Source organism: Salmo salar, chromosome 19, assembly GCF_965601325.2.
Source record: "Salmo salar chromosome 19, fSalSal1, whole genome shotgun sequence".
Lineage (NCBI taxonomy): Eukaryota > Metazoa > Chordata > Actinopteri > Salmoniformes > Salmonidae > Salmo > Salmo salar.
In genome coordinates this window covers 52633129-52657413 of record NC_138309.1, presented here as the reverse complement: position 1 = coordinate 52657413, position 24285 = coordinate 52633129, and the positions used below count along the sequence as shown (strand labels likewise).

General features: G+C 44.4%; 1 protein-coding gene across 3 annotated transcripts; it reads left to right on the top strand.

Moving 5' to 3' along the window:
• Positions 1–130: 130 nt before the first annotated feature.
• LOC106578965 (monocarboxylate transporter 12-B) lies at positions 131–23576 on the top strand. Of its 3 annotated transcripts, XM_014158294.3 has the most exons (8): positions 131–367; positions 2810–3085; positions 7123–7327; positions 13225–13328; positions 16650–16793; positions 18203–18806; positions 19862–20121; positions 20899–23576. In XM_014158294.3, the coding sequence occupies exons 4-8, from the start codon at positions 13256–13258 to the stop codon at positions 21132–21134; spliced, it is 1317 nt and encodes a 438-aa protein (XP_014013769.3). In that variant the 5' UTR covers positions 131–367; positions 2810–3085; positions 7123–7327; positions 13225–13255; the 3' UTR covers positions 21135–23576. The 3 variants fall into 3 exon arrangements, with proteins under 3 accessions (XP_014013769.3, XP_014013768.3, XP_014013770.3); XM_014158293.3 differs by lacking the exon at positions 7123–7327; XM_014158295.3 differs by lacking the exons at positions 2810–3085; positions 7123–7327.
• Positions 23577–24285: the final 709 nt, after the last annotated feature.

Sequence of the window (24285 nt, the reverse complement as noted above, 5' to 3'; positions counted from 1 at the left end):
ACCAAGAGTTGTGAACATGGTGTTTAGAGAGTATAGCTGCATAATTTATTCTCACGTGTTGAGAGGAGTGCAGGAGGAGGGGGGCATCCAGCCAGGGTGGAGGTTAACAAGTTCCTCCTGTTCTGCCACATGAGTCTGGGGTCTGTCCCAAGCCTGCACATCCCCCCCATCTGCGCAGACTTTTCACGTATCCCTAAACGTTTTTGATGCCAGAATACATGCAGAATCAAAGGTTCTGTAATGGATTGTGAGGTCACTTAATGTCACAGAACAGATACTGTGTACGTTTTGATTAATGAACAGGGAGCTGCAAACGACTTCACTGAACTATGCAACTGAACAACAGCTGGATGTGTGTGACTTAAAGGTAAGAAGCGTATTATTGCTCCATCTTAGAAACTGTGGGGGAAATTATGTTTAAAAATATATATTTTTTCGAAGCTTTTTTCTATGTGTATTAATTCCCATTGATTGTTTTTTAAACATTTGTAGCGACGCAGCCAAGAGCCTTTGATGTTCAAGTAGCCTATTGGAGCTTTCACCGATGATGATGAGAACGAAACGTATTCAATCAGAACAAAATGTAACAAGTCTCCAAAATGGTTGATTCTGTTGATCCGTTGCATGCTTACTGATTCACAAGTGTTGTATTATATAAACTGTAGATTATTGCAGTCTTTAAGATAACACAAATAACAAAAACAGAAAGGAACTTATTGGGTCAGTATGTTTTACACGTTTCCCCGCTCCACGTTTTTCAGAACTGTTGCATCTCCTCATGAAGAAATGTGGCGAACATTTCTACACTCATTTAACTTGCAGATGTAAGGCTAACTGGTTTTCAAAAGAACGTGCATGTAATTCACGAGACGTAAAAGTAGCACCTTTTTTGAGGGGGATATTTCATTACGGACCCAGTCCAAATTGTCGACATTTCAGCCGCGTGATCCACCATACAATGTCAGCCCTCTGTTACCTATCCATTGACATATTTTGTCTATATTGTGCTAGATGTCCTTGGGTGATTTTATATTTTCTGCAGCCTTAATTATACGAGTCTAAAAACATATTGTTGGATGACTTACACTACCAGTCAAAGGTTTTAAAACGCTTACTCATTCAAGGGTTTTCTTTATTCTTACTATTTTCTACATTGTAGAATAATAGTGAAGACATCACAACTATGAAATAACACATATGGAATTATGTAGTAACCAAAAAAGTGTTAAACAAAACAAAATACATTTTATATTTGTGGTTCTTCAAATAGCCACCCTTTGCCTTGATGACAGCTTTGCACACTGTCACACAGCACACAGCTTTGCACAATTAGTATGATATGTTACGTTTGGTATCATGTAAACGTCTGGCAACCCAAAGATTGTGTACTCGAATCTCATCACGGACAACTTCAGCATTTTAGCTAATTAACAACTTTTCAATTACTACTTTTGAGCTGCTTTTCAACTACTTACCATATTAGCTAACCCTTCCACTAACCTTAACCCTTTAACCTAACTCTTAACACTAACCTTAACCCCTAACCCTAATATCTGGCCTAGCTAACGTTAGCCACCTAGCTAACATTAGCGTTAGCCACCTAGCTAACATTAGCCTCAACAAATTGTAATGTGGAACATATCATACATTTTGCAAATTTGTAACATATTGTATGAATTTCAATTCATAACATATTGTACGAATTACAATTCCTAACGTACTATAATATTAATTGTAATTTGTAACATATCATACAAAATGGATGATGGATATCCACAAATTAATACATACTATATGATATGTCTCATATCATACCTACATTTACTATCTTACGTTTACCCCTTAGTCCAGTTTGGAACCAGACATGTGGCCAACATGGGCTCAGCAGCTGAAACAATGAAACTATACAATTAGCCTTTATGGAGTCAATAAATTATGCAACTTTATATCCTCCACATTCTTAGTTTAAAAAGTTATTTATTTATTTAGTTTCCATACAAAGATGTCATAGATATCGTGTGTTTGGTATCAGACTGAAATTCTGATTTAAAGGAAAATACCACTGGTATTTTTTTCATTATTACATTGTTGATATAGTGGCAAAATGTTTTGCATGTCAGCAGTCCAGTTTTCAAGATATAGAATTTTCAAGATGCAAAGTGATGATGATGCATTTTGCATCATGTGGTTGGTGACCAAAAAACCCCGAAAAAACAAAACAACCTAAATATAGTTTTGAGTGGATTTTTCCTTTACGTACTGACATTAACTGACATTCATCAATCAAAACATGATTGCCGTTTGTTGCTACATACTTAAGTAAATTTCAGAGAATTGCTGTTAAACTAATGGAGGGTAGCCAAGTCAAGTGCCTAATGGAACCAAAGCTGCAGAGATGTGTTTCTATAGGAAGTGTTTTAGAGCAGCACATGCCACGGGCTCAGAGAGGTCACAATAGCAGATGGCAGCTAGGGTCTGAAGTTAATATTGTAATCGCCCCGAGTTATCCCTGACACCCTGGCAGTGAACACATCCTCTCATGGACTCCTAGGTCAATAACCCTGTCGCCTCACTGTTCTGCTTGGGCCGGGGGAGTAAAGTATTTCAACACACACATCAGCAGTGACTAGTCTTGTTTGTAGGCTGAGTCCTCAACAAATGCTGAATGGGCTGGACATGTTTCAGACCCAGACCCAGAGAAGATGTCTGAGGTGTTTTTGTTGATGCCTGTTAATGATTCTGAGCCACCTTTTGACTTATTCATAGAGTCTTAGCTAGTATATGTGCTTCTCCTTGTGTTCTACAACAGTGTAACTGAAGTGAACTGAACAGCTTCTTCAACAACCAGTGCAATCCCATGCTGGGTGTGACTGTGTGAGGCTGTCTGTCTGCGAGGTGTCCCTGGGTCTTGACTGAGAACAGGAGAAAAACAGAGGGAACAGAAAAAGGATCTGAGCATGGTTCATGCCGCGGCTATGGCTCAGGGGAAAAAGAGACCAGCGGTCCCCCCTCCTGATGGGGGCTGGGGCTGGATGATTGTGGCCGGTTGCTTCTTGGTCACTGTCTGCACACGTGCCGTCACCAGGTAAGTCTGGCAGGAAGAGAGGGTCATGGAGTTCCCCTGGCTTGGTCCTGACACAACTCAGAACTGTGGAGTGATAAGCCTGTGTGTTTATTTTACAGTATAAGTGGGCGTCCCATCAAATCAGACTATTATCTTTTTTTTTTTACATGTTTGAGTACAGTTAAGTTTGTGGGACAATTTCAAACAAAACTTAACCATACTATCAGGTATGAAGGTAGGACCCAGATGCAGACCACGTCGAATAAACAATAGTTTAATATTCCAACAGGGGCAGGCAATAGGCAGGACAAGGCAGGTAGGGGTCAGTAAACCAGAGGTGGGTCAATGGTACCGGGCGGCAGGCAGGCAAAGGGTCAGGGTAAGGCAGAGGTCGGTAATCCAGAGGGAGGCAAAGGTACAGGTCGGCAGGCAGGATCAGGGTCAGGCAGAGTGGTCAGGCAGGTGGGCTCGGAGTCAGGACAGGCAAGGGTCAAAACCAGGAGGGCGAGAAAAGAGAGACTGAAAAAAGCAGGAGCTGCTCTCGGCCATGGGACCGTCGGGGACTTCTGGGATGACTCGGAGGCGAGGTGGAATCCCTGGACGTGCGAGTGAAATCGAATTTCCTCTCCATCCGTCGTTCCCACAATTGCCCATCGATGCGGATGGTCAAAGCGATGAGGGAGTCAAAATCTGTGGGTAACTCCCAAGCTGCAAGCTTGTCCTTAACCTCCTCCGAGACGCCGTGCAGGAACATGTCGAACAGTGCTTCCGAGTTCCACTCACTCTTCGCTGCCTACGTACAGAAATCCACGGCATAGTCGGCCACAGTGCGGGATTAGCTTCCGGGCAGCTTCTCTCTCGGAGAACGAGGCATCAAAGACCTTCCTCCCCTCTCCCATGAACCCCTCCAGGCTCGCGCATATTGCCGGCTGCTGTTCCCATACGGTGGTAGCCCAGGTGAGAGCCCTTCCAGACATCAGCGTGATGAGGTAGGCTATTTTGGAGCGATCAGAGGGGAAGGAGGAGGGCTGAAGCTTGAAAATGAGGGCACACTGAGCTAGAAACGCCCGACAGGTGCTTGGCTCTCCATTAAAGCATTCCGGCTCCTGGGAAGGTGAAGTGGCCAGTGGGGCGGCACTGCTAACTGCCGAGTTGCTGAGGGGTGGTGGGGTTACCACCGTGGTAGGCTGCCCCCCAGATGACCCGCGGAATTGCTTCAGCAGCATGTCCAAATCAAATTTTATTAGTCACATGCGCCAAATACAACAGGTGTAGACCTTACAGTGAAATGCTTACTTACCCCTAACCGACAGTGCAGTTTAAAAAATATGGATAAGAATAAGAGATAAAAGTAACAAGTAATTAAAGAGGAGCAGAAAAAATATAACAATATATACAGGGGGGTGCCGGAGTCAATGTGCGGGGTCACCGGTTAGCTGAAGTAATATGTACATGTAGGTAGAGTTAATTAAAGTGACTATGCATAGATGAGGGGGGCAATGTGAATAGTCTGGGTAGCCATTTGACTAGATGTTCAGGAGTCTTATGGCTTGGGGGTAGAAGCTGTTTAGAAGCCTCTTGGACCTAGACTTGGCTCTCCGGTACTGCTTGCCATGTGGTAGCAGAGAGAACAGTCTATGACTGGGTTGGCTGGAGTCTTTGACAATTTTCAGGGCCTTCCTCTGACACCGCCTGGTATAGAGGTCCTGGATGGCAGGAAGCTTGGCCCCAGTGATGTATTGGGCCATTCGCACTACCCTCTGTAGTGCCTTGTGGTCGGAGGCCGAGCAGTTGCCATACCAGGCAGTGATGCAACCAGTCAGGATGCTCTCGATGGTGCAGCTGGAGAACCTTTTGAGGATCTGTGGACCCATGCCAAATCTTTTCAGTCTCCTGCGGGTTTTGTTGTGCCCGCTTCACGACTGTCATGGTGTGCTTGGACCATGTTAGTTTGTTGGTGATGTGGACACCAAGGAACTTGAAGCTCTCAACCTGCTCCACTGCAGCCCCGTCGATGAGAATGGGGGCGTGCTCGGTCATCCTTTTCCTGTAGTCCACAATCATCTCCTTTGTCTTGATCACGTTGAGGGAGAGGTTGTTGTCCTGGCAATACACACGGCCAGGTCTCTGACCTCCTCCCTATAGGCTGTCTCTTTGTTGTCGGTGATTAGGCCTACCACTGTTGTGTCATAGGCAAATTTAATGATGGTGTTGGGAGTCGTGCCTGGCCGTGAGCATGCACCCCTGAGGGGCCCCTGTGTTGAGGATCAGCATGGCGGATGTGTTGTTACCTACCCTTACTACCTGGGGGCAGCCCGTCAGGAAGTCCAGGATCCAGTTGCAGAGGGAGGTGTTTAGTCCCAGGGTCCTTAGCTTATTGTTGAGCTTTGAGGGCACTATTGTGTTGAACGCTGAGCTGTAGTCAATGAGTAGCATTCTCACATAGGTGTTCCTTAACTCCAGGTGGGAAAGGGCAGTGTGGAGTGCAATTGAGACTGCATCATCTGTGGATCTGTTGGGGCGGTATGCAAATTGGAGTGGGTCTAGGAGTGGGTCTAGGAGTGGGTCTAGAAGTGGGTCTAGGGTTTCTGGGATGATGGTTTGATGTGAGCCATGACCAGTATTTCAATGCACTTCATGGCTACAGACGTGAGTGCTATGGGTCTGTAATCATTTAGGCAGTTTACCTTAGTGTTCTTGGGCACAGGCACTATGGTGGTCTGCTTATAACATGTTGGTATTACAGACTCGGACAGAGAGAGGTTGAAAATGTCAGCGAAGACACTTGCTAGTTGGTCAGCGCATGTTCGCAGTACATGTCCTGGTAATCTGTCTGGCCCTGCAGCCTTGTGAATGTTGACCTGTGTAAAGGTCTTCCGGTACAGCTGGTGATCTCATGCATGTTTCATGTTATTTGCCTCAAAGCGAGCATAGAAGTAGTTTAGCTCGTCCGGTAGGCTCGTGTCACTGGGCAGCTCTTGGCTGTGCTTCCCTTTGTAGTCTGTAATGGTTTGCAGGCCTTGCCACATCTGACGAGCGTCAGAGCCGGTGTAGTACGACTCGATCTTAGTCCTATATTGACGTTATGCCTGTTTGAGGGTTCGTCGGAGGTTATAGCGGGATTTCTTATAAGCTTCCAGGTTAGAGTCCTGCTTCTTGAAAGCGGCAGCTCTAGCCTTTAGCTCAGTGCGGATGCTGCCTGTAATCCATGGTTTCTGGTTGGGGTATGTACGTACGGTCACTGTGGGGACGACGTCATCAATGCACTTATTGATGAAGCCAATGACAGATGTGGTGTACTCCTCAATGCCATTGGAGGAATCCCGGAACATATTCCAGTCTGTGCTAGCAAAACAGTCCTGTAGCTTAGCATCTGCTTCATCTGACCACTTTTTTATTGATCTAGTCACTGGTGCTTCCTGCTTTCATTTTTGCTTGTAAGCAGGAATAAGTAGGATAGAATTATGGTCAGATTTGCCAAATGGAGGGTGAGGGAGAGCTTTGTATGCATCTCTGTGTGTGGAAAATAGGTGGTCCAGAGTTATATTCCCTCTGGTTGCAAATTTAACATGTTGATAGAAATGAGGTAAATCTGATTTAAGTTCCCCTGCATTAGTCCCCGGCTACTAGGCGCGCTGTCTCTGGGTGAACATTTTCTTCTTTGCTTATGGCGGAATACAGCTTATTCAATGCTATCTTGGTGCCAGCCTCTGACTGTAGTTAGATGTAAACAGCTACAAAGAATATAGACGAAAACTCTCTCGGTAGGTAATGTGGTCTGCAGCTTATCATGAGAAACTCTACCTCAGGTGAGCAATGGCTCAAGACTTCCTTATATATCGTGCACCAGCTGTTGTTTACAAAAATACATAGACCGCCGCCCCTTGTCTTACCAGATGCCTCTGTTCTATCCTGCCGGTACATCGTATAACCAGCCAGCTGTATGTTGATATTGTCATTGTTCAGCCACGACTCCGTGAAGCATAAGATGTTACAGTTTTTAACGTCCCATTGGTAGTTTAATCTTCCTAATAACTCATCCATTTTATTGTCCATAGATTGCATGTTTGCGAGCAGAATTGAGGGGAGTGGAGGTTTATTCGATCGCCTCCTACTCCTCAGAAGGCAGCCTGCCTTCCGGCCTATCTTTCTCTGCATACTCTTCACGCAGATCACTGAGGTCGGGGCCTGTTCCCGAGGGAGCCGTATATCCTCGGACTCGTCAGAGTCGTGAAAGAAGAAAAAGGATTCTGCTAGTCTGTGGTGAGTAATCGCAGTCCTGATGTCTAGAAGTTATTTTCGGTCATAAGAGACGGTAACGGCAACATTATGTACAAAAGTAGTACAAAAAATAAGTTACAAACAATGCAGATAAACGAACAAAAAAACACAATCAGTTGGGGACACGTAAAACGTCTGCCTTCTGCTCCGGCGCCCGGTCATGGCGCTCAGCCTACGTTTGGACATCCTCCATCAGCCCACGAAGCAATTCCTCGTGCCTACCAATGGGGGCTCCTTGGGAGGAGATAGCGTTGCGCAGCTGGTCCGGGTCTGCTGGGTCAGTCATGGCCAGTTTGTACTCTCAGGTATGAAGGTAAGACCCAGATGCAGACCGCGTCGAATAAACAATGGTTTAATATTCCAACAGGGGCAGGCAATAGACAGGTCAAGGTAAACCAGAGGTGGGGCAACGGTATCGGGCGGCAGGCAGGCTCATGGTCAGGTTAAGGCAGAGGTCGGTAATCCAGAGGGGGGTAAAGGTACAGGTAGGCAGGCAGGATCAGGGGCAGGGGCAGGCAGAGTGGTCAGGCAGCTGGGCTCGGAGTCAGAACATGCGAGGATCAAAACCTGGAGGGCGAGATAACAAAGACTGAAAAAAGCAGGAGCTGAGACACAAAACGCTGGTTGACTTGAACAAACAAGACGAACGGCAACAGACAAACAGAGAACACAGGTATAAATACACAGGGGATAATGGGGAAGATGGGCGACACCTGGAGGGGGGTGGAGACAATCACAAAGACAGGTGAAACAGATCAGGGTGTGACACAAACTTGATGCAGGCTATCCATCCATTCTATAATGGTGGGCTATGTATTTAGTGTATGAGTTGAAGGGTATTCAAAAATCCGTATTATCTTACACAGAAACGTTGTACATCCTTTTCAATATAATTATTTTCAAACAATAGCACGGTTATAGTATGATAAAAATGTTATTACATATGATGTAATGTTTATTTTATATGATGTGGGACTGGAAAAAAATGCTCGTAACGTAAAGAACGTTATTGTCACGACTTCCGCCGAAGTCGGCTGCTCTCCTTGTTCGGGCGGCGTTCGGCGGTCGACGTCACCGGTCTTCTAGCCATCACCGCTCCACTGTTCATTGTTCCATTTGTTTCGTCTTGTTTCCCCGCACACCTGGTTTGCATTCCCTAATCACACTACATATATATTCCCTCTGTTCCCCCCATGTCTTTGTGTGGAAGTGTTTTTGTTACATGTTTCGTGTTACGCGCCAGGCTGGTTTTCCCCGGGTACCGTGTTGTACCAGAGTGTGTTGAATTGTTTATACTTATGCATTATTGTGACTGTTGTCACGCTTTGCACTTTTGCCATTTGGCTGGAGGTTTTTGACACAGTTGCGTCCGTCTGTTGTTACTTCTGCCAAATAAAGTGTGCGCCTGATCACAACTCTCCTCTCTCCTGCACCTCCTCTCTCCTGCACTTCTTACCAGTAGCACACAACCTGACAGTTATAAACCATTTCTCATACTTTGAAAATAACGGTTCTGTTCGGGAACAGTAAAGATCACTTTTGTTTCCGGTTCTGTTTCCTGAACCGGTTCAAAACCGTGTATGTAATATACATTACCAGTCAAAAGTTTTGACACACCTACTTATTCAAAAGTTTTTTTATATTTCTGCAGTGATAGTGAAGACATCAAACCATATGGAATCATGTAGTAACCAAAAAAGTGTTAAACAAATCAAAATATATGTTATATTTGAGATTCTTCAAAGTAGACACCCTTTGCCTTGATAAAAGCTTTGCACACTCTTGACATACTCTCAACCAGCTTCATGAGGTAGTCACCTGGAATGTATTTCAATTAACAGGTGTGCCTGTTAAAGGGTGGCTACTTTGAAGAATCTAAAATATTGTCACGGCTGTCAAAAGGAGAGGACCAAGGTGCAGCGTGTGTGTAGTTCCACATTTGATTTACTCTGTGAACTATGCAATACATCAAATAACTGAATAGACAAAACAACAAACCGTGACGCAGAGGAGAAACAAACACTACTCAAAAATAATCACCCACAAAACCCAGGTTAGAAAAACCCCTACTTAAGTATGATCTCCAATTAGAGACAACGAGGACCTCTAATTGGAGATCATCCCAAACAAATCAACATAGAAATACAAAAACTAGAACCTAAGAACATAGAAATAGAACACATAGAATAAACCCCCCTGTCACACCCTGACCTACTCTACCATAGAAAATAACAGCTTACCATGGTCAGGACGTGACAAATATAAAATATATTTTGATTTGTTTAACACTTTCTTGGTTACTTCATGATTCCATATGTGTTATTTCATAGTTTTAATGTTTTCACTATTATTCTATAATATTAGAAAAAAGTTAAAATAAGGAAAACCCTTGAATGAGTAGGTGTGTCAAACTTTTGACTGGTACTGTAGGTCAACTCTATATATAGTGCAACTTGGACTGAGTATGACATGAGAACAAGACTTACTAAAGTGACAAGAGGTATCTTCTGCCATCACACTCTCCAGTTCAGGTTACACTGGTGGCCTGGTAAACAACCTGCAGATCAGTAGCAGGTCTTCAGTATAGGACTACAGTGAAGCACTACAAACCCTGACTGAGGATGGTTGTGTTTGAACATTTCCTCTAAAATGTAGTTTTTCAAGGTTTCACAATGTTTCAAGTTTTGTTACCGAGTGTACCCTCTAGAGTCTAAGCCCTGTCTAAGCTGGGGGAGGAGGGTTCTAAGCTAACATATGGAATTATTTTAAGAGGGCCATACCAAAGATCATTTAGCTATTTTATTTAGAATTTTAGAACCCCTTAAGGTATAAAAAAATATATACTGCTCAAAAAAATAAAGGGAACACTTAAACAACACATCCTAGATCTGAATGAAAGAAATAATCTTATTCAATACTTTTTTCTTTACATAGTTGAATGTGCTGACAACAAAATCACGGCTCAGTAGTGTGTGTGGCCTCCACGTGCCTGTATGACCTCCCTACAACGCCTGGGCATGCTCCTGATGAGGTGGCGGATGGTCTCCTGAGGGATCTCCTCCCAGACCTGGACTAAAGCATCCGCCAACTCCTGGACAGTCTGTGGTGCAACGTGGCGTTGGTGGATGGAGCGAGACATGATGTCCCAGATGTGCTCAATTGGATTCAGGTCTGGAGAACGGGCGGGCCAGTCCATAGCATCAATGCCTTCCTCTTGCAGGAACTGCTGACACACTCTAGCCACATGAGGTCTAGCATTGTCTTGCATTAGGAGGAACCCAGGGCCAACCGCACCAGCATATGGTCTCACAAGGTGTCTGAGGATCTCATCAAGATACCTAATGGCAGTCAGGCTACCTCTGGCGAGCACATGGAGGGCTGTGCGGCCCCCCAAAGAAATGCCACCCCACACCATGACTGACCCACCGCCAAACTGGTCATGCTGGAGGATGTTGCAGGCAGCAGAACGTTCTCCACGGCGTCTCCAGACTCTGTCACGTCTGTCACATGTGCTCAGTGTGAACCTGCTTTCATCTGTGAAGAGCACAGGGCGCCAGTGGCGAATTTGCCAATCTTGGTGTTCTCTGGCAAATGCCAAACGTCCTGCACGGTGTTGGGCTGTAAGCACAACCCCCACCTGTGGACGTCGGGCCCTCATACCACCCTCATGGAGTCTGTTTTTTGAGCAGAGACATGCACATTTGTGGCCTGCTGGAGGTCATTTTGCAGGGCTCTGGCAGTGCTTCTCCTGCTCCTCCTTGCACAAAGGCGGAGGTAGCGGTCCTGCTGCTGGGTTGTTGCCCTCCTACGGCCTCCTCCACGTCTCCTGATGTACTGGCCTGTCTCCTGGTAGCGCCTCCATGCTCTGGACACTACGCTGACAGACACAGCAAACCTTCTTGCCACAGCTCGCATTGATGTGCCATCCTGGATGAGCTGCACTACCTGAGCCACTTGTTTGGGTTGTAGACTCCGTCTCATGCTACCACTAGAGTAAAAGCACCGCCGGCATTCAAAAGTGACCAAAACATCAGCCAGGAAGCATAGGAAAAGAGAAGTGGTCTGTGGTCCCCACCTGCAGAACCACTCCTTTATTGGGGGTGTCTTGCTAATTGCCTATAATTTCCACCTGTTGTCTATTCCATTTGCACAACAGCATGTGACATTTATTGTCAATCAGTGTTGCTTCCTAAGTGGACAGTTTGATTTCACAGAAGTGTGATTGACTTGGAGTTACATTGTGTTGTTTAAGTGTTCCCTTCATTTTTTTGAGCAGTATATATACAAAAATTATTGAATGAAACATTGAATTTGGCATTTCTGCTATTAACCAATATAAACCCATTGAATGACAGATTCACTACATGGAAGTTTGTTCTGAAGTGTCTGTCTTATATCTGAGAGATATAAGAATGAGAAGACTGATTTTCGGGATGTCTCATGGACTGAAAAACATGCTCTAGCTCTGCCACCTTTAATTGCAGATGCTGAAGGGCAATATTGGCGGATGCAGTGGATTGAGATGCAGCAAAAAAACACATATCTCTAGTTAAACAGACGGATTTTGATGGGGAAATTTTGTTATTATGTTAATTGGATTTCCTCGGGAGCACGACCATTGTAGGCCAAGGGTTAAATGGGGTTTAATGAATTGCATTACTGAAAAAACGAGTTCAGTCAGGTTGCCTGTTGGGTGAGGGATAAAGAAGGAGATTATAGTCTCACATTTCCATCATGCAATCCTTTGTGTAGAACAGAATTAGAAAACAATCAAACAAGGAAGAGCATGTTTGTCCCTCCAACATTATTAAATAATTTGTAAACTGATTTTGCCGGCTCAGATTCTCACCTTGAGCCTTTACCCTATTGCACGTTGTGACTCTGCCAGAGATAATCTAAAGTAGTAATTGGTCAGAATTGGAAGGAATGGGGGAAATTCCACCAAGGGTTTGAAAGTAACCCAAGGTAATAAATCTAGGCAGTGAACTCCTGTTCCTCAGCTTTCTTGATATGCATCAGTGATCCTGAGGTTCTTTTAGGTCTAGTGAGTGAGTTTAAACCCCTAAAACAGCTGTAGCAGACAGTGTGCGTACACATTTTTGTGTGTGCGCGTGTGAGGAAACAGCAGGCTGACGGAGGCCTGCCGTGCGATAGGTCCCCCATGTGCGTTCTCTGGCCAGTGCTGGAGAGGACATGAAGATCAGGTGGCCGTCAGATTCACACTGAGTGATTTGTCCCTTATCGTCTGCATGGTGCTAGTCCTGTACAGTTTGTACAGGTGCAGCCTTGCTGCAGACTCAGACGGAGGAGCTCGTGGCTCATTAACCCCCAAGCAGGTGTTCTTCCCACACGTCCCAGGCTTTTTACAGCTCTCCCCTCAGCTCCATGATTACACAATTCATTACAATTGCATCACTCCCTCTGACCACTCAGGTCAACACCATGTCTAGCTGGAGAAGAGTAATTACATAATTGAAGAAACCTCAGTGTGTTCCGAGAACATGTGCTGTATACACTCAGAAGTGTGTGTGTGTGTACCACAGGAGGTTGGTGGCACCTTAATTGGGGGGGACAGACTAGTGGTAATGACTGGAGTGAAATCAGTGGAATGGTATCAAATACATGAAACGCATGGTTTCCAGGTGTTTGATGCCATTCCATTTTCTCCGTTATGGCCATTATTATGAGCCGTTCTCCCCTCAGCAGTCTCCTGTGGTGTATGTGTGTGTGTGTGTGTGTGTGTGTGTGTGTGCACCATTGTAGCATGTCAAATTTGTGTCAAAACAAACCACTTGGAAAAATATACCTATTTGAAATATGCAAGATGGTTGTTATTTGTCATGATTTTGCCTCATCTTGAGCCTTTTCTTCTGTTCCAGATGCATCTCCATCTTCTTTGTGGAGTTTCAGATGTACTTTGGAGCGGACTGTTCAGGGACAGCCTGGATCCACAGTCTGGTGGACTGCACCACTATGCTGTGTGGTAAGTCATCATGGCCCTCAGTCAAGTGCTGCTTCAGCAACAGTGATCTGGTTGCACACTGGGCCTGGCATTGGCTTGCAGCGTGTGGTCTAGACAGGTTGCTCAATGCCCAGGGTAGTGATAAAATGAATTTGGTTCATTGGATGTAAACATAAAAGCTGTTGAAGGACTAAGGAGAAGTTAAATCAGTTTGACAACTAAGACAACTAGGTGTGATATGTGGTGCATCATTTCACTTCCAATTAGGACACATGATCAATCAATCAAATGTATTTATAAAGCCCTTCTTATATCAGCTGATGTCACAAAGTGCTGTACAGAAACCCAGCCTAAAACCCCAAAGAGCAAGCAATGTAGTCGTAGAAGCACGGTGGATAGGAAAAACTCCCTAGAAAGGCTGGAACCTAGGAAGAAACCTAGAGAGGAACCAGGCTATGAGGGGTGGCCAGTCCTCTTCTGGCTGTGCCGGGTGGAGATTATAACAGAACATGGCCAAGATGTTCAAATGTTCATAGATGACCAGCAGGGTCAAATAATAATAATCACAGTGGTTGTAGAGGGTGCAACAGGTCAGCACCTCAGGAGTAAATGTCAGTTGGCTTTTCATAGCTGATCACTCAGAGTATTTCTACCGCTCCTGCTGTCTCTAGAAAGTTGAAAACAGCAGGTCTGGGACAAGGTAGCATGTCTGGTGAACAGGTCAGGGTTCCATAGCCGCAGGCAGAACAGTTGAAACTGGAGCAGCAGTACGACCAGGTGTACTGGGGACATCAGGCCAGGTAGTCCTGAGGCATGGTCCTAGGGCTCAGGTCCTCTGAGAGAAAGAGAGAGAGAGGGAGAAAGAGAGAGAGAATTAGAGAGAGCATACTTAAATTCACACAGAACACTGGATAAGACAGGAGAAATACTCCAGATATAACAGACTGAAGACAATGTAATGTAAATGTGCTTTTTACAATCACACAGCAAAGTTACAGTATGCTTCAGTTGATAAAGTCACAAGCCGCTGACTGGCAGTGTATAACTCAGCCAACCCATCGGTCAGTTTTTGCTGCTTCTCTTAGATTAGGATGTTTAACCCCTCTTACATAGGAGAGTAGGGATGTTTTGGTTATTTTAGTTAGTCTCACCCAACTCTCCAGAATACACTGCTTTCTCTCATCTCCACCATGGAGATCTTCCTTGGATCTTTTGGACATGTTGATTGCCCTTTAAAAACCTTTTTGGTTGGAGGCATAGGATTGTTTCTTGTCAGTTTGTACACATTAGTGCAGTAGTATTTAAGAACAAAGTACTGACAATCCCTTGTCTGGCTAAAGTAGACAGAGAGAGGAGGTTGCTTCTTTCCCTGTCGATTTAGCTCTTGAGAGAACAATGTTAGCAACACACAGACGTTAGCGACACACAGAGAACATCTTGAAATACCAAAACAGTGTTACAACACTATGACCCAAAGCATACGGAGTTTGTTTATTTTGCTTGCACCCAGTGAAATGTGACACTATGATAGAGACGGTAAAGCAATGTAAAAATAGACCTTTATGCTGACTCGTATCAGCCTTTATCAAGACTGACTTAGGTAACATGTTTAGGTAGGCGTATGCCAAGGCCAGTCAGTATGGGTCACAGAGGACTGCTGCGGATCACAAACCTCTCTCATGGTCTTGTATTAACTCACAGTATCAATGGTCCAAAGTGACATACATATCAGTAAATGTTAATTTGCAACTATTTAATATGTGTTGAAACTAGCAGTGGGGTATCTTTTTGGAGCTGAACTTTTTGCTGAATTGGTGTTACTCCCTCTGTTCCTGTATCTGCATGTGTTAGTTCATGTCAAGGTGTGAGAGCTGTGTTAAAAGTCAAGAACTGGTTTGTCCTCATATTACACCCTACACTATGACACATAAGCTTTTCAGTTATCAACCTGGATGTGTATTTTTTCCCCTGCTCTTTTTTACTCAGCATATTACTCATCATACTTGTCAAATCAGAGTACAAGATGAACTTGGCATTGTACACCAACCACAAATCATTAATGATACACCACCTGTCTTTGGCAGAGTTAAAACAACTAAGAACATACTGTACTGAGTTCTGTAAGACTGTGTTCCGGAAACTATGTGCTCGGATCCAGTAACTAGTGGTACGAAACATTATATTCACAGTTTGCAATGTAACAATTTGAATAAGAGCGTTCAGAGTTAAATCCACGACTCCTACTCATTAATTATCCTACTGCCAAAAAAAAAAACAGAAATGTGAAAGCACAGAGTTTCAGCCCGAGCCTGATATTCTGAAAATTGATTAGGGCAGCCGGGGCTGGGTTTAGGCTTCCACAACCTTGTAGGCTATGTGGCAGTTGCTGTGGTGAAACAGAAAGAGAACGTGCATCTGTAGTCTATCCTTTTCTCTGCTATGATAGACAACATGCAACTCTCTCTCCATCGTGGCACTTCAACATTTATCTAAAATGATTTAATATGCCTTTTAGTTGTCTTTTTTTATTGTAGGATTGTTCTGGTATGCAGCATTATTTGCGGTTGAATATATGACACGTTGTTGGCGGTAGAATGCTGGCCTATAGAGCGCAGACGGGAACGCATCTGCGGTTTGATAAAAACCGACAGTAGCCCATTTAAGCCACCACATGGAAAACCAACTGAAATCTGTTCGGGAACATCAATATTGTCGATATAGTCTACCATAACCAATCCATACAGTATATGCATAATAATGCAGTCCACAGTCAAAGATGATAGGCCTGCTAGAGTTTGTTTCAGTAGCCTAGACTAATTATTTACCAAAGACCTCTTAAATCTGTGTGTTTTTATGTTTTGTTGCGGTGCGTAATATGCGGTAGGGCTATATATTGTACAAACGTTACGGCACAATCATGTTTTGTAATTTAGGCTTGGGCTCATAAAATATTTTTTATGTAAAATATTTTTTATGTATGGCTCTGGTAGGGTCTCATAATTTTTTTTATGTAGGGCTCTGGTAGGGTCTCATATTTTTTTTTTATGTATGGCTCTGGTAGGGTCTCATAATTTTTTTTTATGTATGGCTCTGGTAGGGTCTCATAATTTTTTTTAATGTATGGCTCTGTAGGGTCTCATAATTTTTTTTAATGTAGGGCTCTGGTAGGGTCGGGCTTGAATTGTCCGACCAGATCAAAGCTCTTTGCATATGGCATTTTTTTTCTCATGCGTTCCCGTACCTCAGAGCCATCAAGCCATCCCCTCTCACAAGCACTGACTGTACTACTGTAGTGCAGCAGACAATCCCATATTAACATGTATACTTTGTTGTGATTGACAGCTCCTCTAGGCAGCTTCATTGGGAACCGTCTGTCGTGCCGCATCGCTGTGATCCTTGGTGGCTTTCTGTCCTCCATCGGCCTGGTCCTCAGCTCTTTCGCAACCAGCCTGGAGTACCTGTACCTCACCCTGGGGGTCCTCACAGGTGGGTCCCCCCCAATGACTGTACAGTGCATTCGGAAAATGGATTAAATGGTTTTTCCCCCTCACCAGTCTACACACAATACCCCATAATGACAAAGCAAAACCATTTTCTTTGTTGTTTTTTTTGTTGCAAATGTATCATAAAAAATAACGGAAATATCACATTAACATAAGTATTCAGATCCTTTACTCAGTACTTTGTTGAAGCACCTTTGGCACGATTACAGCCTCAGGTGTTCTTGGGTATGACACCACAAGCTTGGCACACCTGTATTTGGGGAGTTTCTCCCATTCCTCTCTGCAGATCCTGTCAAGCTCTGTCAGGTTGGATGGGGAACGTCGCTGCACAGCTATTTTCAGGTCTCCAGAGATGCTCATCCGTGCTCTGGCTGGGTCACTCAAGGACATTCAGAGACTTGTCCCGAAGCCAGTCCTCCATTGTCTTGGCTGTGTGCTTAGGGTTGCTGTCTCGTTGGAAGGTGAACCTTTGCCCCAGTCTGAGGTCCTGAGCACTCTGGAGCAGGTTTTCATCTAGGATCTCTCTGTTCTTTGCTCCGTTCATCTTTCCCTTGATCCTGACTAGTATCCCAGTCCCTGCCACTGAAAAACTTCCCCACAGCATGATGCTGCCACCACCATACTTTACCATAGGGATGGTATTGGCCAGGTGATGAGCGGTGCCTGATTTCCTCCAGACGTGAAGCTTGGCATTCAGGCCAAAGTGTTCAATCTTAGTTTCATCAGACAAGAGAATCTTGTTTCTCATGGTCTGAGAGTCCTTTAGGTGCCTTTTGGCGAACTCCAAAAGTTTGGCCGGGTGGCCAGCTCTATGGAAGAGTCTTGGTGGTTCAAAACTTCTTCCATTTAAGAATGATGGAGGCCACTGTGTTCTTGGGGACCTTCAATGCTGCAGACATTTTTTGGTACCCTTCCCCAGATATGTGTCTAATTTAATCCATTTTAGAATAAGGCTGTAATGTAACAAAATGTGGAAAATGTGAAGGGGTCTGAATACTTTCCCGAATGCACTATATATATATGAATGGACAAAGCCATCAAACATGTGACACCATTCATTCCTATGTGAAGACTCAATAGCGCATTTGAAGCCGAGGAAATCGGTTGAGATGGCGTCTCATGTAGGAGATTTATGTGTACACAACATGCGCAGTTTGAGCTAATCCAGGAAGTGACGTTGCAGGCTAGCTCAGTGCTGTCCCCTTTATGGCACTTTAAATCCAATGTATTATTATTATTATTATTATTATTATTATTATCATCATTAGGGCCCCTATAAATCATGCAAATCATGTAATTCAGGGACACTGTGTAGACATACCAAAAACAAAAGGGATGTCTAGTATGTCTCATGAAAAACCAACAAAAACCTTATCGTCTTTCGATTTACAGGTATTGGATTTGCCCTCTGCTACACCCCTGCCATAGCCATGGTGGGCTCATATTTCTGTGAGAGGAAAGCCCTGGCGTACGGGATCGCCATGTCAGGCAGTGGCATCGGGACCTTCATCCTGGCCCCTGTCGTCCAGATGCTCATAGAGCACTACTCATGGCGTGGGGCCCTGCTCATCCTAGGGGGTGTTGTTGCCAACCTGTGTGTCTGTGGGGCATTACTGCGCCCTATCACTCTGAAAGAAGAAGAGGAGGCTCATGGTCCAGTCCCATTGGACACAGAGTGTGGATATGGGGTGAAAGCTCCGGTGGTGAGCATGTTAGAGGAATCACTGGCGATCAACAACAACAACAACAACAACAGCCACCGCTGCTTCTGCTTCCAGTCCATGCAGGAGTACTGCTTCCTGCTCATGCCTGAATTCCTGATGCTGGCAGTGAGCTTCTTGTTCCTAGCCAGTGGCTGCAGCCTGCCCTTTGTCTACCTGGTTCCGTACGCACTGGACGTGGGTGTGAGCCACCACCAGGCCGCCTTCCTCATGTCCATCCTGGGGGTCATAGACATCGTGGGGAACATCACCTTCGGCTGGCTCGTAGACAGAAGGTAAGCCAAAGTTTTAAAGATGTTGTTCCATTGAGTATGCCAACATAATATAGGTATTTTCATTCCATGAATAGTGCCTCAGTCCCCCATTTTTACATTTTACATTTTAGTCATTTAGCAGACGCTCTTATCCAGAGCGACTTAATAGGCCGGCCTTCCTTTATTAGGACCGGAAGACAGGTTCAAACTTACCTTTATTCGAACCAGAAGACAGGTTTAAAACATACCTTTATTCGGACTGGAAGACAGGTTTAAAACATACCTTTATTCGGACTGGAAGACAGGTTTAAAACATACCTTTATTCGGACTGGAAGACAGGTTTAAAACATACCTTTATTCGGACTGGAAGACAGGTTTAAAACATACCTTCATTAGGACCGGAAGACAGGTTTAAAACATACCTTCATTAGGACCGGAAGACAGGTTCAAAACGTACCTTTATTTGGACCGAAAGACAGGTTCAACCTTTATTTGGACTGGAAGACAGGTTCAAAACATACCTTTAATGGGACTGGAAGACAGGTTCAAAACCTACCTTTATTTGGACCGGAAGACAGGTTCAACCTTTATTTGGACCAGAAGATAGGTTCAAAACATACATTTATTTGGACTGGAAGACAGGTTCAAAATGTACCTTTATTCAGACTGGAAGACAGGTTTAAAACGTACCTTTATTAGGAACTGAAGACAGGTTCAAAATGTACCTTCATTTGTTGCGTTGTGTCTTTCTTTAGGTCTTTGTGTGAAAATGAGAAGCTATGCATTAACATAGATATGGGTCCAGCCTTTTCTTATCCAGTACAGATTCATATTCAGAGTGTTTAACAGTCACATGTAGAGTTTTCAGTCATTTCTTGTAATCTCACCTTTTCGTGAACTGTTTGTCACCCAGTTTTACTCTAACGAAATGGAGCTGTTACCCAATTGTATCTTGAAGATAAAGCTGGTTTCCCCTGACAAGCCATTGGATGTTAAGCCGCCGATCGTTCAGATGGTCAATATGAAAAATCTGTGTTTTTAGACTGATTGTGTCCACTGTTTTTCTCACCCCCAGGTGCCTGAAGAAGTATCGTATTGTGTGCTACATGATAACAGTGGGCATGGAGGGACTGTGCTGCCTCTTTATCCCTCTCCTGCGGACGTTCACCCTGCTGGTGCCTTTCTCTGTGTTTTATGGGTACTTTGATGGCGCCTACGTTGCCCTCATACCTGTGGTGACCTCGGACATTGTGGGGACACATAACCTCTCCTCCGCCCTAGGGATTGTCTACTTCCTACATGCCATCCCTTACCTGCTCAGCCCTCCAATAGGAGGTAAGTACTAACCAATCGTAGAACAGGAGGTGTACAAAAGAGATAGCGGTAAATGTCTCCACGTTTGCTGATCGCAAAAGTGGTCTTTATGAAAGCTTTTAGTGGTACAAGACCACATTTGCAAGCTGTAAACAATTAGTAGAAATGTAACTTCTTTCTGGACCTCCCTTATACTCCCTCTGATCAAGTAGAGCAAGCCTGCTGGTCTCTTTGAACTAAATCAACAGAAAACAATCTCACTTAGAGTAACCTTATGTAATTCTAAAGTGACCCAATTATTCAGTCCTGATTCTGAAATGATTTGTAGTTGCTGACTAAACCTATTCCTGGACTAAAAATATATTTCAATGGAGAACTTCCATCTGTGTCTGGGAAACCGGCCTGAAGAGTACATAATTGATGTTTCATTGGTCAATTAATGACCAATGTTGCAAATGTTTACCTTTGGACGATAATGTTTTGTCAAGGATGTATCTTGGCATGAACAATCCACCATCAATGCTTGATTGGTCAATTAATGGCAAAAGTTGCAAATGTTCACATGATGTTACTTTGAAAATATTGTTTCATGTATGCACAAATGTTACATTAAGTGCAGCAATAGTTTGTTAAATTACACACCAGTGTACTTTCACTGAATAAAAATGATTAATTATGAATGTATTAACACATGCATTAGTCAGGAAGTCCACAAGACATGTGTTTTTTTCTTCCATCCATCAAGTGAAAGCCAAAGTGAATGTTCATACCCCATTCCTCCTCCTCCTCCCTCTGTAGGCTGGCTGGTTGACACCACAGGCACCTACACGGCCACCTTCTTCCTCAGTGGCTTTGCCCTCATCTCCAGCTCCCTGGTCATCAGCACGGTGACGGGGATACGCCACTGTCGCAGGACCCAAAAGCACAGAAACAAAAATAAAAACATAGACCCCAAACAGGAGCTTTGCCGATCAGACTTCTACACAGCCTCAAGTAAAGATGTGAACCCTTCAGTCAACACAGCAAATTCTTAACATTGAACGCTTTTGTGTAGTTATGCATTTGTTTTGTTGGAATACCAAAGTACATTGAAGATTATGAGAAACGGTCATCGATTGGTACACATAATCTAGCGTGATAGTTCAGAATTGGGAATGACTTTCCTCAGATGCTAAATGGACACTAAATGGAAGGTAAATAATTATGCCGTATCAAGATAAACTTTAGCCAAAATATGGACTTAAAATAATCTCTCTATCATGCCTGTGATGTTATTGCACATTTTATGTGCCTTTCTCTTTTAGGGTTGACAAGACTGCCAATATAAATATAACTAAGGAAGTTGATCAATTTTAATATCACTGAAGATTCTGACAGGGTTATAGCGCCTTTCTGTAATAGATTATTTCTGAAGATGACAATCTTCATGTTGTTTTGTAACACCTTATATTGACAAGAGAGGGCAGTCATGATCAAAGGCCAGTGTGGGATGGCTCCTTTGTAAAAGTCTATTCACAGCTGAAGGCGGATTTTTCTTGAGCAGATGGTCAGGGAAGACCAAAGAGATATAGTATTTGACTCAAACAGAATCATTTCAAACCTTGATTACAATGGGACACGAATACATATGCCACTCTATGCGTGGGTGTCACGTCCTGACCCTTGTAAGATGTCATTTTCTATAGTAGAGTAGGTCAGGGCGTGACAGGGAGTGTTTTGGGTGGTTTTCTATGTTTTCTATTTCTATGTTGTTGTTTTTTTTGGGTTGATCTCCAATTGGAGGCAGCTGGTCCTCGTTGCCTCTAATTGGAGATCATATTTAAATAGGTTTTTTTCCATCTGTGTTTGTGGGCAGTTATTTTCTGTTTAGTCTCTGTACCTGACAGAACTGTATTCTGATCGTTTGCCGTTTATTATTTTGTCTTTAGTATTTTTGAGTTAATAAATATCATAATGAGCACTCAACACGCTGCGCTTTGGTCCCCTCTATACGACAACCGTTACAGAACTGCCCACCACAACTGGATAAAGCAGCGTGCTCGGGAGGAAATGGATACCTGGTCTCTGAAGGAGAGGCTAGAGAGGGTAAACTGGACTTGGGGCCAAGTAATAGACAGATATAGAAGCCTGCCAGGGAGGCACGAGAGGCTACAGAAACCCCAATAATTTTTTGGGTGGGGGGCACATGGAGCAGTCGGCGGAGCCAAGGAGCAAACCAGAGCCAATCCGGGAGAAGAGGGAAAATTTGGAGAAGGGAGAAATGGGAGAGTTATTGAGTTGGTGTAGGACGCACAAGTTTTTCCCAAAGGAACGTGTTGTCAGTTTGGTGCCACCTGAGTCAGCTCCCCGTACTCGTCCTGAGAAGTGTGTGGAAGTTCCGGAACAAGTGATACCGGCTATACACACCAGGTCTCCAGTACGTCTCAACAGCCCGGTACGTCTTGTGCCTCCTCTCCGCACTCGCCCTGAGGTGCGTGTCATGAGCCCGGTGCCACCTGTACCAGTCCCACGCATCAGACCTCCGGTGCGCCTCCACAGCCCAGTACATCCTGTGCCTGCTCCTCGCACTCTCCCTCCAGTGCGCTCCCACAGCCCAGTACGTCCTGTGCCTCCTCCCCGCACTCGACCTGAGGTGCATGTTACCAGTCTGGCGCCACCTATGCCAGTCCCACGCATCAGACCTCCAGTGCGCATACCCAGTCCGGAGCCACTGGCGACGCTCCCCAGTCCGGAGCCTCCGGCGACGCTCCCCAGTCTGGAGCCTCCGGCGGAGGCCTGCAGCACGGAGCCTCCGGCGATGATCTACAGTCCGGTTCATCCGACGATGATCCACGGTCCGGTGGTACAGAAGCAGAGGCATCTGCGGGCGGAGCGGGGGTTACGCCCCGAACCGGTGCCACCTCCGCTGCTGGAGGATCTGCTGGATGGTAAGGTTCTGGGTACTGCACTAGAACCGCCATAGACAATTGTCGCCCTCCCTTTTTGTTTTGGTTTCTTTTGTTGTTTTTTTTTGTTGCATTTGGAGTCTGCACCTTTGGGGGGGGGGGGGGGGTACTGTCACGTCCTGACCCTTGTAAGATGTCATTTTCTATAGTAGAGTAGGTCAGGGCGTGACAGGGGATGTTTTGGGTGGTTTTCTATGTTTAAGTTCTAGTTCTTCTATTTCTATGATGTTGTTTTTTGGGTTGATCTCCAATTGGAGGCAGCTGGTCCTCGTTGCCTCTAATTGGGGATCATATTTAAGTAGGGTTTTTTTCCACCTGTGCTTGTGGGCAGTTATTTTCTGTTTAGTCTTTGTACCTGACAGAACTGTAATCTGGTCGTTTGCCGTTTATTATTTTGTCTTTAGTATTTTTGAGTTAATAAATATCATAATGAGCACTCAACACGCTGCGCTTTGGTCCCCTCTATACGACAGCCGTTACAGTGGGAATACTTGGGAACAGATTTCATCAATTAAAATGACTTTCAGCTGATTTCCTGGTGATTTTACAGTCTTTTGTCCAACAACATTTTTTAAAACCTTTTATATATACAGTACCAGTCAAAAGTTTGGACGCACCTACTCATTCAAGGGTTTTTCTTTATTTTGACTATTTTCTACATTGTAGAATAATTTTGAAGACATCAAATCTATGAAATAACACATATGGGATCATGTAGTAACCAAAAAAAGGGTTAAGCAAATCAAAATATAAAAGATTCTTCAAAGTAGCCACCCTTTGCCTTGATGACAGCTTTGCACACTCCTGGCATTCCCTTAACCAGTTTCACCAGGAATTATTTTCCAACAGTCTTGAAGGAGTTCCCAAATATGTTGAGCAGTTGTTGGCTACTTTCAACTCATCCCAAACAATCTCAATTGGGTTGAGGTCGGGTGATTGTGGAGGCCAGGTCATCTGATGCAGCACTACATCACTCTCCTTCGTCAAATAGCCCTTACACAGCCTGAAGGTGTGTTGGGTCATTGTTCTGTGGAAAAACAAATGCAAACCAGATGTGATGGCGTATCACTGCAGAATACTGTGGTAGCCATGCTGGTTAAGTGTGCCTTGAATTTTAAATAAATCACAGACAGTGTCACCAGCAAAGCACCACGACTCCACATCTCACCTCCTCCTCCATGCTTCACGGTGAGAACCACACATGCAGAGAGCATCCGTTCACCTACTCTGCGTCTCACAA